Source organism: Pongo pygmaeus, chromosome 19 (assembly GCF_028885625.2).
Source record: "Pongo pygmaeus isolate AG05252 chromosome 19, NHGRI_mPonPyg2-v2.0_pri, whole genome shotgun sequence".
Lineage (NCBI taxonomy): Eukaryota > Metazoa > Chordata > Mammalia > Primates > Hominidae > Pongo > Pongo pygmaeus.
The window spans coordinates 93,029,682-93,047,343 of NC_072392.2; the positions used below are offsets into that span (position 1 = coordinate 93,029,682).

The window sequence follows — 17,662 nt, forward strand, 5'->3', positions numbered from 1 at the left end:
CCCTCCTGGGTGTGCAGCGCTGCTTGTCCCAGTATCGTTTCTGCCCCCAGCTCCCTCTCTCCTTTGGTTAGTTTCCCTCCCATCACTTAGTTCACGCCCCTCTCTCTCGTGCACCGGAAATACGTTCTCACTAGAGACAGCAACATCAAAGCATGCACACCTTTTTACCAAGTAAAGCCCATCTCTAGGGAACAGCTCTCAGAAAAGAGAATGGTCTGGGCTGGTGGGTCTGGTCAGTTCTTAACAATGGTGTTTTCCTTCTCTCTCTGTCTCCTCCAACCTCCTGTCCACCTTTGGCGCTGGGCACTCGGCCCCCTCAGCTTCGTGACCACCACCTTTGTGATAGAGGCCATGGCTGCGGCCAACGCGCAGCTCCGCTGGAAGAGGATGGAGAACCTCAAGGTGTGTGCGTGTTGCCCTCATCTCTGGGCCATGCCTCTGTTCCATCAGGTACCCAACAGGCGGTCTCAGCAGCCCATTCTTTTCCTCTCAGTGCGTGGCGGGCTCTGTCCACGGCACTGCTCCTGGACCCCAGTCCCAGAGCTGAAGCTTAATAGCCACCTAAAGCTTAAAGCACAAATGGAGCCTCTGCCGCTTTCCTGTCTCAGCCTCAGGCCTCCTACCCCCACCCGCATCCAGCTCAGCTGTTTGAAATCTTTGTACCCAGGAACTGTGCTGTCGCTTCTTCCCAAGTGTGTCTCTGCCACCTATAATGGGGCAGCATAGCTGTGCTAAAAGCTTCCTAAAGATACAGATACCCTGCAGAAAGAAAGAACACAGGGTCCGGTGGGGGAGCTCACGCCTGTAATCCCAGCACTTTGGGAGGCCGAGGCGGGCAGATCACTTGAAGTCAGGAGTTCAAGATCAGCTTGGCCAACATGGTGAAACCTCATCTCTACTAAAAATACAAAAGTTAGCCAGGCATGATGATGTGTGCCTGTAATCCCAGCTACTCAGGAGGCTGAGGCATAAGAATTGCGTGAATCGGGGAGGTGAAGGTTGCAGTGAGCTGAGATTGCGCCACTGCACTCCAGCCTGGGCGACAGAGTGAGATAGCATGGAGTGGCAAGCGTCTCAAAAAAAAAAAAAAAAAAAAAGAGGCTGGGCACAGTGGCTCATGCCTGTAATCCCAGCACTTTGGGAGGCCGAGGTGGGTGGATCACCTGAGGTCAGGAGTTCAAGACCAGCCTGACCAACATGGTGAAACCCCATCTCTTCTAAAAATATAAAAATTAGCCGGCTGTGGTGGCAAGTGCCTGTAATCCCAGTTACTCGGGAGGCTGAGGCAGGAGACTCGCTTGAACCTCGGAGGCGGAGGTTGCAGTGAGTTGAGATCATGCCATTGCATTCCAGCCCGGGCAACAAGAGCAAAACTTTATCTCAAAAAAAAAAAAAAAAAGGAAGCAGGTTCGCCATTGTCCCAGGGCTTTTCTATAGAGTTCCATGCTCTTTTTTTTTTCTTTTTCTCTTTTTTTTTTTTTTTTTTTTTTTTTTTTTGAGACAGGGTCTTCGCTCTGTCACCCAGGCTGGAGTGCAGTGTTGCAGTCACGGCTCACTGCAGCCTCGATCTCTTGGTCTCAGGTGATCCTCCCATCTCAGCCTCCCAAGTAGCTGGGACTACAGGCACATGACCCCACACCTGGCTAACATTTTGTATTTTTTTGATGTGCTCCTTTGTTTTCCCTTGTTTTCCTCCCTCCTCCTCGTCCATCCTACCACCTCCCAGGAGGAGGAAGATGACGACTCCTCCACAGCCTCAGACAGCGATGTTCTCATCCGGGACAACTACGAGCGGGCAGAGAAGCGGCCCATCCTGTCTGTGCGTAAGTCTTGGGGTCCTCGCGGGCCCGCACTTCCCTCTGGGCCACAGGGTTCCCTTTCTTCATGGAGAGGGCCCTGGAGAGTCTCCCCGCAGATTCTGGCATTTCCTGCCCCTGGATTCTGAGGCAGGCCCTGTGGTAGACTCAAAAGAGCACAGGGTTTCAGTCCTGGGCACAGGCGTGGCCCCTGCTGGCTTGGCCACTACTCAGATTTGCAGCTTGGTAAGTTCCTTGACCTCTGCACCTCAGTTTCCCCCCATACCCCTTCCTGTTACTGAGACGATTAAATGCCTGGTTCCTTGCCTGGTGCACCCTGGAAGCTCGAGTCAATGCCATTCTTTGGCGTCTCGTCTTCCTCCTGCCCCGTGCCCTCATGTTCACACATGCCCCTGCCCTGCTGTCTCCTCCCTGGGCGGCTGGGTTGGGCTCCGACGCCTGCTCTCCCTTTCACCCCAGCAGAAGCATCTCTGAATTCCCTTAAAAAAAAAAAAAAGACTATGTTAAACCATGTCAAGCAGGAAACATTAGGAAAAGTTTTCTCGAGTTTGGACACTTGGGGATTTCATGGTTTAGATAATTCAGTGAGATCCTCACCACCCTCTGAAGCTCTCCACGTGAAGAACCACTTCCTCTTCCTTGTTCTTTTGGCTCTGCAGAGAGACGTGGATCTCCCAACCCGTTTGAAATCACAGACCGGGTGGAAATGGGACAAATGGCCTCCATGTTCTTCAATAAAGGTAGAAGTTCTTTTGGGGGTGGGGTGTGGGGAAACGGGGAGCTGGTGCTTCACTGCAGGCCTGCACCCTTGTAATGAGGGCTCCACCCTGACAGCCAGACCATGGGGCAGAGCAGGTGGTAGAGCTGCTCCCTCAGCACCTGAGAAGCCACCTTGCTGACCTCTTTTCCTGGATTCCTCCCTGTCTGCGGACATTAAAAACAAAGAGGCGGCTTCTCTAGCGGAAGTCAAGAACCCAAGGCAGCTGCTCCAGCAGAAGTCAGGAACCCCAGGCAGCTACTCCAGTGGAGGTCAGGAACCCCAGGCAGCTACTCCAGTGGAGGTCAGGAACCCCAGGCAGCTACTCCAGTGGAGGTCAGGAACCCCAGGCAGCTACTCCAGTGAAAGTCAGGAACCCCAGGCAGCTACTCCAGTGGAAGTCAGGAACCCCAGGCAGCTATTCCAGCGGAGGGTCAGGAACCCCAGGCAGCTATTCCAGCGGAGGGTCAGGAACCCCAGGCAGCTAATCCAGTGGAGGTCAGGAACCTGAGGCAGCTACAAAATAAGCTTTTTCCTTTTCCTGCAAAGGAAGCTGATGGAGGCCGGCTGATGGTTTTGCACCTCCTGCTTGATTGCCTCTGACCTTGCCCTCTTCTGGCCGATTCTGTCTAGAATAACACCTTCTGACAGCGATAGGATCTGCTGCGCGCACGCCTGGGCCTGGCTTCCCAGTGGCCGGCAGAGGGCGCTAGGAGCCCACACCCAGGCTTGCCGAGTGAGCCCGGAGCCCTGAAGTGTACTGGTGAACCTGCTCCTTCCTGGGATCTGGCTGCAATCATAAGGGAGCCACCCAGCTCTGGGGTTGAGTTGTTGGATGTTCCAGCTTCATCTTATATCTCCATGGCAAATCTGGTTCTTTTGGAAGATGAGCTATTTAAGAGTTTAGTGGGCCAGGCACGGGGCTCACACCTGTAATCCCAGCACTTTGGGAGGCCAAGGCGGGCGGATCACAAGATCAGGAGATCGAGACCATCCTGGCTAACATGGTGAAACCCTGTCTCTACTAAAAATAAAAAAAATTAGCTGGGCGTGGTGGCGGGTGCTTGTAGTCCCAGCTACTTGGAAGGCTGAGGCAGGAGAATGGCATGAACCCTGGAGGCGGAGCGTGCAGTGAGCCAGGATGGCACCACTGCACTCCAGCCTGGGCTACAGAGCGAGCCTCCGTCTCAAAAAAAAAAAAAAAAAAAAAAAAGAGTTTAGTGGCCAGGCATGGTGGCTTATGCCTATAATCCCAGCTCTTTGGGAGGCCGAGGCAGGTGGATCACTTGAGACCAGGAGTTGGAGACCAGCCTGGCCAACATGGTGAAATCCCATCTCAAGTAAAAATATGAAAATTAGCTGGGCGTAGTGGTGCACACCTGTGGTCCCAGCTACTCCAGAGGCTGAGGCACAAGAATTACTTGAACCCAGGAGGCAGAGGTTGCAGTGAGCCGAGATCATACCACTGCACTCCAGTCTGGGCTGCAGAGTGAGACCTTCTCAAAAAAAAAAAAAGAAAACAAGAAAAAAGAGTTTAGTTTTTAATGCCCAGACCTGTTTATTTCCATTTCATTGAGAGTCAGCCACATTCTCAGTTCATCCTTCCCCTTGCAACTGTCTTCGAAGATTTTCTGCCCCTTTGTCAAAGCCCCATTTGTCGAGTGGGCTGCCCTACCAGTTCTTTCTAGTCTTAAATGTGGCTGCACTTAACTTAGAGCCGGGGGGACTGTAGGAACTAGAATCTCTTTGACTGCTTTTTAGGACGTTAAGCATTTAGGCAGGGCAATGTGATTATCAGCCAAAGGCCGTCCTAGAGCCTGGTTCACCCTCCCTGCCGGACCGGCCTCACAGAGGGTTTTCAGAATTCAGCAGAACCAACTGGTCAAGTTCAGCCTGCATCTGTGCTTCTCCTTTGTTCCATTTCCGTCCCTCCCGTCTCACCAGCCTGAGCAAGCATAAGCGTTTCCTCCTGGCAGCAACGCAAAGTCCCCTTCCAAATGCAAGCTTTAAAATAAAGTACACATTGGAAGGAAGACGCGTGCTTTTAAACCTCCTTTCTCATTTTCATATTCTGCAGTCTGCCCTGATTTCCTTAAGAATTCTAGCAACCAGCAGTTTTGCCTTTTTTGCCCCCCACTACAGACTAGACTCTTAATTTGCCCAAATCTAATGGAAAATAAAGACATTGTCTGAGACCAGCCTCACACTTAGAGGGAGTCTCCTTCTCTACCCCAGAGTTTCTCAAGTTCAGTCCTGTTGATGTTTGGGCTGGGGAATTCCTTGTTGTGGGGCTGTTCTGTGCGTGGTAGGGTGCTGAGCAGCATCCCTAGCCTCTGCCTGCTAGTTGCCAGTAGCACCTCCTACTTATGACAGTCAAAACTGTCCTCAGACATTGTCACATGTTCCCAGCAGGGTCTGGGAGGCAAAATCACCCCAGCTGAAAACCTCCGCTCTGCTCCATTCCTGATTCACAGACTGCCAGATTGTCATCTTCACCCTTGGTGGGGCTGCCTCCTTTATAGGAGGCTCCCTTAGGGTCCCAGCTCATTTCTTATAATCAGAAATGCGGGCCTAGCCATTGATGTCTTCTCAGGAAGTTCATTGATCCCTTATTTTGTGTCTAGTAATGAAGTTTATTGACCAGGGAGGGCCAATGGCAGTTTATAAACAGAGCTGATGCCAGAGTCCATTGGCAGGTGGAGGAAAGGCTGGGAGTGGGGTGGGGGACAATGCGTCCCCTCAGAGCAGAAAACAAGCTGGAGTGCAGGCTGTACCTGGAGCCTGGGCCTGAGTGACAGGCCAACCCCAGAGGCCACTAAGCTTGGACGTCAGGCTATCTCTGACATGTCAGGGAAGGACATACCATATTCAAAAAGTGGGCGCCGAGGCCTCTTGGATCCCTTTGAGGATCACGTTTTCTTAGTCTTTTCCCCCCCAGGCTCCTAGGAACAGAGCCGACCTCACATGGCCCAGGAGTAACATGTCCTAGGCTTTCCCTTGAGTACCCTGCAGGCTCTTCTGAGCCACCAGGATTAAAAGGGAACTGTCACTTCATTTTTCTTTATGTTCTCAGAGAAGCCAGCAGCTCGAGACCAGTGACATCAAAAACGTGAGCCTTAGTCTGAGCAAGGGTGTAGACTGGTTGAGCAGTAACCCTTAGGTCGTAGGGCCTGCCACTCTTTTCAGAGCCCTTGCACCTGGCCTTTCTAGCTGGAATCATTTATGGAAGATGGCCCAGGTGGGATTCTTCTCACCCTCACGGATTTGGAGACGTTTGTGGACTTACCGGGGTCCTGAAACAAGTCTGATGGAATTAGGACTAGAGCCCTGTGTTCCCAACTTCTCGTTCAGCCTCCTGCTGGAGTGAGAGGGGACAAATGTCACCTCTGCAGCAGGAGTGTCAGCGTCACGCACCATCCAGAGTCAGCATTGTCCCTTGGGAGTGCTTCCCATAAGAAGGAAAGGGGGCCTGTCTTGAGCACCATCACCCCAGCACACCAGGCCACCGTGTGCTTGGGATCAGTCAGATTCAGGATGAGACAGTGGGCCTTTGGAAATCCAGGGCTTTTTACCCGTTGGATCCCAGCTTCAGAGAGCTGGGCTGTTTTCCGTCAACTTCTCTTTGCTTCAACTCTTTAGTAGCAATCTCTTGTCTTAGAGCCCGGTGTTGGCTGACACCAGAGGGGGGCCCCAGCCCAGATGCACCTGGGGTTCAGGCTCCTGACTCGGGGCATCTCTCCTCCCCCCTCCCTCCCCAGCCATGCCAAGCCTCACACTCACCGTGCACCTGTCTGGCTTCAAAATCTCTCTGATCCTCCCAGCCTCGTTGAGTCCTCTCAGGTGAAAGTTATGAGCCTATCTGTCTCTTGTCAGCATCACAGTGTAGCCAGCCAGAAAAAGAAATAGGACTTTGGGGTCATTTTCCCACTTTTTGTAGAAAGTAAACAGCTCAGAGAACTGAAAGCTATGGGAGAGGTAGAGATTTAGTCAAAAAGAAGAAGAAGAAAAAAAAAAACATGCAGACATCTCTTTGTGGCTCCCTGACTGATGGCTGTGTTCCTTTCAGTGGGTGTCAACTTGTTCTATTTCTGCATCATCGTTTACCTGTATGGGGACCTCGCCATCTATGCTGCTGCCGTGCCCTTCTCCCTCATGCAGGTGACCTGGTGAGTACCCTCCTGAACCCCAGGTTGGCGGTAGCCAAAGGGGCTTCCTCAGCCAGTCAGGGCAGAGTGTCCAGGGGAGAAGCACCATGCCAAGTGAGTTCATTGCATCTAGGGAATGCAGATGCCCAGGCCGTTTTCTGCACAGACCACAGCCAGCCATGCTGTCTGTCCTTAGCTCATGTCACTGTCCCCTTCCCTGCCCCACTAGGTTCCCACCAAGGGCTCCTGAGTCATTGGGAAATGGTGCTGCGGGAACAAGGAGGGTGCGTCTTCAGAGATGCATCCCGCAAAGGGGTTTGTGAGAAGTCTGATTGTTGGCGCTCAGGCGGCTGTGCAGGGAGTGGCTTCTGTCTCCCCCCAGCCCAGCCAGGTGGCCTCGCTGAGCCTGGGCCTGCTGTCATTCTCTTTATCAGCAGCGCCACTGGCAACGACTCCTGCGGTGTGGAAGCAGACACCAAATACAATGACACTGACCGGTGCTGGGGGCCCCTGCGCCGAGTGGACGCCTACCGCATCTACTTGGTGAGTATCTGTGCCTCTGTGCCGCCTGCCCCAGCCCAGCCTGGGCATTTGAAGTGCCTTTACTTCCGGGTAGAATCCTTTCCTCAGAGAAGAGGGTCTACCCTTCTCCACACCCTGGCTAAGCACTGGGGCCTTGGCCCCAGGCAGAAATGGATCATGTCACTAAGAGTCTAGCCCCCAAGGTTCCAGGCAGCAGGCCTTAAAGTCAAGCGTGGTTTGGAGTAGGCACTCAGGTCATAGCCAGATTCAGGACCGTGACTGTTGTAAACTTAGCTCAGATTCTAGGGCCAACCTCAGCAGAGTTCTCCAAGAGTGCCACATCTTATTTTTTCCAGAAACTTTCCATATTTTGACCATACTCCTGGCCAGCCCAAGAGCATATGGTTCTATGCTGGGTCTGGCCATAAACATCCTCTCCAGATAGGGAAGGGTCAGCCCAGCTCTCTTCCTATCTTCCCTCCTCTCATCCTCCCAGTGGACAAGAGAAGATGATGAATCTCCAGGCTCGTTCTTGATTGCTTTGTGCCGTTGGTGGGGGGCAGGGAGCTAAATAATATGCCAGAGAGGTCCTGGATAATAAGATACAAAACCAGAGACAGTTATTTATCTCTGCCTACTTTGGGGGCGGGACTCAGAAATGTTTTTCTTTAACTGTTGCAGTATCTGTTAATATTCTCTGCTTCCTCTTGGTCCTCCTCAGCCCTGACATAAATTTAGGTGTGCTAGGTGACACAGTTTGACACGTGGCCACTTGGCTGATTTGGAGCAGGGAGGCAGGGACCAAGAGAGAGCCAGGCTTTTCAGGGAGCTGGCCTCCCGACTTCATTATCCCTATCTGAGGAAAGGTTTCCACAGGCCCTGCAGGATATTTGGGGCTGGATTTGTTAACCCCAAGGGGCCACTGAATGGCTTTTCTTGCCCTCCTAGTCGCACTCTACAGCCGTGCTGCAAGAGCCCTGTGGCCTGGGCTGTGGAGAGGTTGGTTTTCCTCTCTGCCTCTCTGGAGCAGTCAGCTAATGGTCGGTGTGTCTTCTCCTGCACATTCATCTGTGGCTAGCAGTTTAGTAGGCTGCGTCCCTGATTCCTCCGTTGCAGGTCTGGTGGGAATTTGGTAGCGGGTTAATTGTCTGGCACCCTTCTCCACCTCCCCCAGCCTTGGGGCAGGAAAAGGCACCAGCATGGCAGCCGGAGGGGTGAGCCCAGGCACTAGCAGCACAGCAGAGGCTCGTTAGCCTCTTAGCACTCAACAAACCATGATTGGCAAAATTAGCAAAGGTAAGGGAAAGGCCCCATCTGGATCTCTAGCAGGATAGATGGGCAGAAGGAGGGGGTGGAGGCCAGGGTTTGAGTGGCTCGCCCAGACATGGTGGCATGTTCAGGGCAGAGCAGCCACAGCAGAGCCAGTCTGGTGGGTCTTTGCTGGGGAGGCTGTTGGAATCTAAAGACCCTGCCAGGCACACTCCCCGCCCACCAGCAAAACGGATACTGAGCGCTGGGAATATTGGCTGCTGCCATTTGCCTGATAAATTATTTAGAAGCGTTATTCTTGCCTTGTTAAATGGTTCCCTCACTTATTCCTATAAACCTTCCACATGATGGAAGCCTCCCTCCCTGGATCTCAATAACTCTCTGACTGAACAGAAGGAACCCTTCAGGAAAGCAGACGGGCATTAATTACTGCCTTCATCTCCCAGATATTGCACTTATAACTCATAGAGCTAATTGTCATCACAGCCTGCAAAAGCCACGAAAACAGGAAGCAGAGGCTGCAGAACAGGAGTGGAGACCCTGGCTGCCCGCAAGAGCCTTTTCTTTCTGAGCCAGTGACAGTATCCTTCCCCCATAGCCCAGTCCCCTGCTGGGGGCTTCCGTTTGCTCAGAGGCTTTTGGTTTGCATGGGCTCTTCCACCCAGTTTGGAGAAATCAAGGCAGATGGGCCTTGGCGTTGTCTCAGAAGTCACTTCACAGTTTTGCATGTGGCTCCCAGGGTGTGAGGTTCTGCAGAACAGTAGCCTGCTGTTCCCTTGACCCCAGACTCTGGTGCTGTCATTGCTCTGCAGCCCCTTCCCCTCCCTCGGTGAGTTGGAAGGGGCAGAGTGACTGGAGGAAGGGGGGTTGGCAAAGATGAGGGTTTCCTCCCTCAGTCCTGATCTCTCCTGCAAGTGATGACGGCATCTTCCCCTCCCAAGTCCTGCCTGCAGGGCTTATCCCTGTGCGTCTTTGTAAAGGTCAGGAGAGCTAGATTCCATCAAGTGGCCCCTTGGGCCCCAGAGGAGGAGGGCTGTCCTTCCCCGCTGCCCCCTGGTCATTCTGTTTCAGAAGATGGTCCATCCCTTCTAGGGATGCCACGCTGCCTCTCACCACCAGCTGTTTCTGGTTTTGCTGCCAGCCAGATTTCACTCAAAGTGTTCAGCAAGGCAGCGAGCAGGTTGGGGGAGAATTGAAAGCACCTCCCTACCCTGCACACAGATCTTGTTTGTCTCAGGTAGATGGTGCCCCTACCCAGCCTGCATTTTTAAAAGGGCCTGCTAATAATCTCTTCTTCATTGCCATTCTGCAACAGTAGTTCTGGGGGACAGAGATACAGACTTTTATATTGTGGTCTAACTTTCAGAAAGTCGTCTGGAAGCGATTTCTTCTGTGTCTTCCTAGGAATGCTCCTGAGACGCACACGCACAGTGAGAATCCTTGCTATAGTAAGTGTCTCCAGGGCTGGCCTGTGTGTAGCATCATGATTACTTACAAAAAGGGAGATGCTTCTACCAGCAGCTCCCAGTGGCCTCCCAAAGCCCTTGACCTTCACCAGTGGAAAATTCCAACCCCACTCCTTGTGCCTGACGACCCTTGTCCATATCCTGTGCTTCCCGACGCAGCTGATATGAGTCACTTTCTCCCTCTCCTTCCCTGGAGGAGTCACAGAGCAGGGTGCCGGGGGGCGGAGGTCCCCTGAGTCACTTGCTGCTTCAGTGGGCTCTCTGGGGTGTCCCAGCAGGCCACTGCAGCTGGAGCCAGCGGTGACCTCGACCCTGTTATTAGGGCCCATGGAGATTATCATTAGGATCTGCTATCAGCTGACCTTGGATTCTCAGGCCCCTCACCCACCCATCCCTCCTGCTCTTTTGAAAAATCAAATGGGAATCTATGAGATGCTCCAGCTCTTTCAAACGGGTAACCTTGCCTCCAGGCTAGGGAACATCTCAAGATTCTTTCTGCAGTTTCTCCGGCTTCAGTAGGCAACACAGTCAGAAGTTGACATTTCATTCCTTCCTCTACAGCATGAGGGAGCCAGGGACCCCTGGTGAGGTGATAGGATTGCATATGAACCAGTTCTGTTTGGGACTCAGACTGTCCCAAGTGTCTGGGATGCAGGCGTGTGTCACTCTCCCCTGGGATCAAGGCCTTTGTTGTACTTCCTTATTCCTGCATCACCTCCCAGCCAATATTCCTATCCCCTGCCTGGACCCATCCCTCCTCCTAGAGAGTCAGAGGGAAGCAGTGTCAGAGGGGGCAGTGGGGACTCCCAAGTGCTGAAAGCCTCTGAAAGCCTCTCACCGTTAGGAAGAGCAAGCGGCATCCACTGCTCACAGGTGGACAGATGCTGCTGGGTCGCAGGTGGCCCGGCAGGCCCCGGCCGAACAGAGCCGGGAATGCAGATGGCAGAGCGGAGCTTATCCTGGCTGGAGACCCGGCCGCAAACTGCCCTGTTGAGCAGGGGGCCCTTCGTTGGCTGCCCTGGGACAGGACAAGGTCACCCTGGCCTGCTATCCTGCCTTGAACACAGGAGCTGTGAGATCCACCTCCGGGGCACAGGTGACTCGAGAGAGGGATACAGCCTGCAAGTGCCTGGCCAGTGCCCTGCCACCCCTTGTGACAGAGAGAGTCTTCCCAAGCTCCCTCCGGACACCACCTTGAAGAAGTGGAGGGCCAGGGGGATTTCTGTCTGCTGGCCTCTCTTCCTAGAGGGTTGGGTCAGTCTCAGATTCAGGCTCAGGTTGACACCGGAAGGGTCAAGGGTCCTTCCAGCCCTGTTTGCGACAGCCCTGTTTTTTCTCGCTCTGCCAGGATTCCATCTTGGCCTGCCTCTCACATGGCAACACTGGCCTTTGTCCATTTGCAGCACTTAAAATGGTGTGCAGCCCCCATTTCAAAACCAAATGGTTTCCTCCTAAAATAGTACCACTCAAGGAGAAAATATCCTTTTCGTGAGGGTGCAGAGGGAGTGATGTGCCCACCTGGCAGTGCCATGCGTGCCGTGAGTGCCCTGCCCTCCCACGGTTTACCTTGCATCGGTGTAGCGCGTACCAGTGACTTTTGACTCTCAGCCACATGGTAAAGTACACAGCGTCATCCCATTTCACAGCAGGGAAAACTGACTCAGAGACGGGGGCTTCCTGGGATCCCGGAGCTGAAGCAGACAGACAGCAGCTGAGCTCTTTGGCCTCTCAGCTCTGTCCTGCCCTGGTGATACAGGCTTGCTCCACTTGCCCAAGACTCAGTTCCGTAGGCCCTGCCTTGGGGGTGGCCCCCACTGCCATGTGCAGGCTGGGGCATAGAGCACCTGTTCTCAGCCCTGGAAGCCTGACATTTTCAAGCGGTTGGGGTGACCCGGCTGAGCGTGTTCCCTGGTGAGTGAGCGCCTTTGCACGTCTGCCCATCATTGTCACCGACTTGATTGATGCCCTGTCTGCCCTGGTGCCGCTCACTCCTAGATAGCAAGGCCAGCTTTTCCTGGGCACTCAAGTAGTGTTAGAATTAAGTGCCTCTTCCCAAGGACACTTCCTTCCCCTGCCATGGTCTCTGTTCTAGCGTCAGCCACTGTGCCCTGGGGCTGTGGCATCTGTTAATAAGTGGGTCAATGCTGCCTTCACTTGAATATTTATTCTTACCAGTGGTGGGGCAGGAGGTGGCTTAGAGGCCTTCAAGACCAGTGAGGAAGGAAAATTAGTGAAGCAACAAGTTTTAGGAGCAGCAGTGACTTCACCGGACTTGGAGACTCTGGGGACACTGCTGCCTGCCTCCCAGGTACCACTCCTGTTGCTTTCAACATCAGTGGTGCCCCCAGAGCACAACTCCAGTAGAACACAGTGAACACTGCCCCCGGGTTTGTGCAGCGTCGAGCCCGGGATTGGAGTGAAGCGCAGTCAAACAGGAAAGGTGGCCCGGGGAGGGCCTGGCAAGAAAGTGGACAGGATAAGCGAGCTGTCTCCGTGGAGGAGTCTAGTGGGTTGGCCCATCTAGAAACGGAATGCAGGACCCTCAGCCCAGAAAGCAGACAGCCTGTCAAGACTGTCCCTTCCTGGGTGACGTCCACCCTCTCATCTGGTTCACGTGAGTTAGGACTCAGCCTCATACCAAACCAAGACGAGTCAGGAGGAGACTCCAGGATGCCTGGAGGGGGAAGGGTGTTGCTTCCAGGGTCGGGGACATCCAAGTGCCTCCTTAATAGGATGGCAACCATGTAGGGGCTCACTGGGGTGACCCGGGAAGCCCATCTTCTTTCCTTTCCTTTTCTTCTCCCTCCCAACGCACCTCTTGTCAGTTCCTCCTCATTCAGTTCTGGAGACTCTAGAAAGGTCGGGTTTGTTTTGCCTTTCACCTTTTCCTCCCCTCTCGCCTATGGAGAGATGCCTGTCACACCTGGTGGCACCGCAGGTGTGCTGCGTGCAGTCGTTCTAACCCGTGCCCACCACTGCCAGGAGCTGGACTCAGTAAGGCTTCGAGGTGTCTTCAGCCAGCTTTGGTGTGGGGTTGTGAGCCCCTGAGATGCATGTCCTGGGTCCTGTTTGTCCCACATATGCTGAGCCTTTGAGGTGTCTTCAGCCAGCTTTGGTGTGGGGTTGTGAGCCCCTGAGATGTGTGTCCCAGGTCCTGTTTGTCCCACACATGCTGAGCTTTCTGCAGTCATCCCGTGAGACTGGGTGTCAAGGAAGAATGCGTTTCTTCCCTGCACCCCAAAAATGTGCGTGCCTGTACCCGCCACCCAAGCAGAGCTGGGAGTCTAACCTGGGTGAACTCTAACTTCAGGCAGCGACCGTGCTCAGGCTGAAATGGTGACCTCAAAGGATTAGCTTGTCTCTTTCTTTTTCAAGGAAATCAATAATACAGGGACAGGCCTGTGTTGTTCTTGCTTGCTTGCTTTTTTCCTGAGGAGCTGTCTATATATCTTAGACCAGGAATGGCTTCTTGTCCTTCCGTGTGCTTTCCATCCCCCTACCCCAGCCCTCCCTAAATGAAATTCAGGTTGCCTGTCACTCACTCCCACACTGCAGCTTGTCTCTCTAGCTCCTAGCCAGGAACAGCGTGACCCCCCATTCCTCCACCACTGCTGCTCCTGTCTGAGCGTGGCCCCCGTCCCCCCTTTCTTCCCCGAGTTGCTCCAGCCTGTCCCTTCACCTTGCTGAGGACACCTGGGTGACGCCTCCCTGAGTCACCCTGTGACTGCCTCCTCCACCCTCACCCCCAGTGCCCATGCTTTCTTTCTCCTCCTGCTCAGGGAGAGGGTTGCTGTTTTTGTTTTTAATATCACTCTCGGGGACGTGGGTTCGGTTGACTGACATTATGCCCACCATCCATCACGCCCCACAACCTACAACCTCTCCCCACCTTGGCCAATACCTATGTGCCAGTTGAGAGGACGATGCCTAGTCCCCTGTGCCACTGCCTCCATGGTCTCAGTACAGTGCCAGACTGGGGGACTCAGGGTCACAAAGCAGCAGGCAGTGGCTTCTTCTCCCTACCACTCCCTTCCCCAGCTCGGAAGCTGCTCATGGGCCTCTGTCGAGGTCCTGAGGGGTGACAGGATCTTATGTTCTTGCTTCTGAGCTGGTGACCGACATAGCCCCCTTCACAGCATGACAGTTGGGTGTCTCTGGCCCTGGTAGAATGTGCAGGTTGGGTATCCCTTCCCCAAAATATTTGGGACCAGAAGCGTTTCTGATTTCAGATTTTCTTCAGATTTTAGAATATCTGCATTATACTTACAGTAGAGCATCTCAAATCCAAAAATCCGAAATGTTCCAATGAGCATTTCCTTTGAGGATCGTGTCAGTGCTCAAAAAGTTTCAGATTTTGGAGCATTTCAGATGTTGGATTTTTGGATTTGGGGTGCTTAGCCTAAACCATATTTCTTTACCCCATCTCCATTGTCTGTAAAATAATGAGTATAGCCTTGCAAAGACTACCCGCCCACAGCAAGCCAGGTTTACTCCCAGGCACGTGGGGAAAACGGCAGTGTAACTTACCTGGTTGCTCATCCCTCACCCCACCCCCATTCACCAATTCAGCCGGGAAGTGAATGGAGATGGGAAATGATCTGTTGCCATGACCTTGACCCCCACACACCCAGCATTCTTAACTCCTAGGAACCCCATTATATGAAAATCCAAAGGTATAAAATAAATTGAGAGGGTAGTTACTTGTTAGAAAGTGACTCCTTACTTTACGGAAGGATTTGCTTCAGATTTCTCTTAAGTACTCAGTTTCCCTAGTGTATTTAAAATGTTATTCTGTGAAAATTAAACATTTATAAAAGAACTTTAGGAGCCCTTCTCTTGTGTAAAGGGAGATACCCCTGTATTCATATGCAAAGGTGCAGAACCCCAAAGCCCAGTTGATGTTGCTGGAGAAACAGGCAGACAGGGCTTGGGGTGGACATCACAGGCAGCCCACCTGAAAGAAGTAACCAGCGATTCCCCTTCCCCTCTCCCCATCCACATCCCTGAGCTGGGAGAGCTCCGCAGAGCTTGATAAGTATATACCCAAGCCCCACACCTGTGCACAGGCCAATTTGGTTGGGAAGCTTCCAGGTAGGGCTCAGTGGGGGAGTATCCATCCCTGCTGGGGACCTTCTGCGCTGAGCTTTTTCAGGACCGTTTCTTTGCAGGTCTCATACTGATCCCAGTCAGACCCTGAGCCCGAGGCTTAAGCCCTCCTTGTTTGTGAGTGGTGCAGTCAGGGATAAAAATCCGGTGTGCCTCACTTCCCAAGCCACCTGGGCTGATCCTGGCCACTGACCCATGTGTGCACACATATTTCCAGTCATTCCCCTCGAGAAGCTGAGCCCCGGGCAGACTCCCAGAGCTCAACAGCCCAGTCCATCCCACACTCTGCACTCCACTGCTTCCAGAACTCCCATTTCTGGGCAAAGAACTAAAAATAGTTTTATTATATTTGTTAAGGGTACATCCCAGTTGTTGATTTCAGATCTCTCCCTGCCACCTTTTTTATTTTTTATTTTTTTCTTCATTTCACAAAATAAAAGTGCCAAAAAACTCCATAGTCTGTGGAATCTAGCAACCTCCCAGTAGTTTGAGAGTAACATGGAATGTTCTTCAATATTTTGTGCTAACTAAAATGAAAACTCTATATGCCAAACTGTTTTTCTTCTGCTCCATGTCTGGCTGCTCCTTTTATCCTGTAGATCAGTCTGGCATTTGTGGTGGCCCTGCCAAGTTTTGTGAGGCTGTGCTATTCCCTAAACGATACTTGCTCTGTTACAGGGTGTGTATCATAAGCAGAGCCTGATGTCTTTCTAAATAGCACCCCAGGGCCCTAGCAGTAATTGTTTAATTAAATAAAGCATTCACTCAAAAGTAATAGCCGTGATCCTCCGTGTGGCCAGTGTCCCAGCCAGCGGTGCTGGCCTTGCACACTGGCTCAAAAGCAGCACCTGTGTGCAGAGAAGAAATAGCTGAGTGCGCGCTCTGCAGTGCACTCTGGCCCTGAGGAGGGAGCCACAGAACCCCAGAGGGTTTACAGCCAGCAGAGAGGTGCGAGGGACTCGGCTATGACAGCCCTTACACAGAGCTGAACGATTAGGGTGCACATTAATGATGATATCGGATGAATTCGCACGAGCTCGGATGTCTTGTGGATTCGCTGACAGTGGACCAAGGAACATTTTCATAAGCCTCAGGCACAAAAGGAGGCACTGGGGGTGTGGCAGCAGATACCCCGTGTGAGTGCGACTCTAGAAGGGTCTTGAGCCACCGCAGGGCATGCGTAGTTTGGCAATGGCAAGAACTTTCTTCAACCATGGATTGAGACATTTTCTGAACACCTTGATGGGAAGAGAATGCAGGGACTGGTATTGGGTGTTGGGCGCTGGCTGAGGCCAGGAGGCCCCTGCGGTCTGTGATGTCCAAGCAGTTCTGGCGCCTTCTCCCGCACTACTGCAGGGAGGCTGTGCTTCACCTGAGAGGCAGGTGAACAGTCTCTGGGAACACTTCCCAGCTGGTCCCCTTCCCCTGGATCAGGAAAATGTTTCTCAAGATCTGGTTGCCTGACCACTGGCACAAGAATGCCTTCGGGCTCTTAATAAAAATGTAGATTCTTGGGTCCTGCGCCAGGCCTGATGCAGTATATTCGAAGGCCACGGGGCCCAGGAATCTGCATTTTCAGCCAGTTCTGAGGAGAATTCTGTGTGCTCTTCCCTTTGAGAAATCCTGCTGGCGCAGACCTCTCGAGGTGGTAAAAGGTCTCCCTGGGAGAGGCCCACTCTGGTCTTCCTTCAAGAACTGCTTCCCACAGCACCATGGTGGAGGCAGCTGTCAGGGGCTTCCCGTGCCTGTCTCTTGCAGGGAAAGGAGAGGGGCTGGGCCATCCACAGGTGCTACCACATCCTGGAGTCCACACCTAAGGCGCTGCCAGAGAGAAGAGGGGCTCTGCATGCCCACTGGCTGGAGGCTGCTTTGTCACTTGCGGCTGACGGGTACCTCCCATGTCCCTAGCGGGTGGTGCTCTAGGCTTCCCCTGTAGATTCCTCTGAAGCTGCGGGTTGGGGGCTCTAGACCCCACAGCGTGCCAGCTCCCCGGAGAGGGCATCTCACTCTGACCCCCGACTAGGGAGGAAACTGGGGGCTTGCTGATGTCACTTCTCAAACCCGCTTCAACAGAGCTCATTAATCAGCCAGCTTGATATGCCGTCTCCCCTCCGTCCCGCCTCCAAGGTTACTCAGTTCCCAGTCTATTTCGAGGCCAGACGTCAGCAGAAAAGGGGTGGAGCCAGCTGGGCCTGTGCAGCCCTCTCTGCAGGGCACCCGTGTTCTGGGCACCTGACTTCCTTCCCTCCCTCGCTTCCTCCAGCTCCTGCTGGAGCGTTCCCACTGCCATTGCTCTTCCTGCGCCGAGAGCATGGACCGAGGAAGGGAAGATGCCGAGAGCATCTCAAGTGATCACCTGGCACCTCTCCTTGAGTGACGCACAAGCTCCGGGCAACAGAGGGCGACAGCACTGCCTCCTCCTGTTCCCAGGGCAGGGCGGGGGATTGACAGCAAGACTCTGGGCACCAAAAGCCATCAGATGCCAGCTGGTTGGTTACTGGAGACGCAAGCGGCCTCACGGGTTCCGAGGCCCATGGGCACACGCATCGCCACCAATGAATGTTCCGAGCAGTTCAATTC

The 17,662-nt window shown here is 53.2% G+C and overlaps 1 protein-coding gene across 3 annotated transcripts in view; it reads left to right on the plus strand.

Moving 5' to 3' along the window:
- The window catches only part of TMEM104 (transmembrane protein 104), a 62,785-nt gene that overhangs the window by 11,717 nt on the left and 33,406 nt on the right, over positions 1 to 17,662 (plus strand). For 2 of the 3 annotated variants that reach the window (XM_054456294.2, XM_054456296.2), the window contains exons 4-8: positions 321 to 402; positions 1,727 to 1,823; positions 2,477 to 2,557; positions 6,641 to 6,740; positions 7,154 to 7,262. In XM_054456294.2, coding sequence (XP_054312269.1) covers positions 321 to 402; positions 1,727 to 1,823; positions 2,477 to 2,557; positions 6,641 to 6,740; positions 7,154 to 7,262 — 469 coding nt within the window. The remainder of the gene's footprint in view (positions 1 to 320; positions 403 to 1,726; positions 1,824 to 2,476; positions 2,558 to 6,640; positions 6,741 to 7,153; positions 7,263 to 17,662) is intronic. The other variant, XM_063657097.1, reaches the window with a different exon arrangement.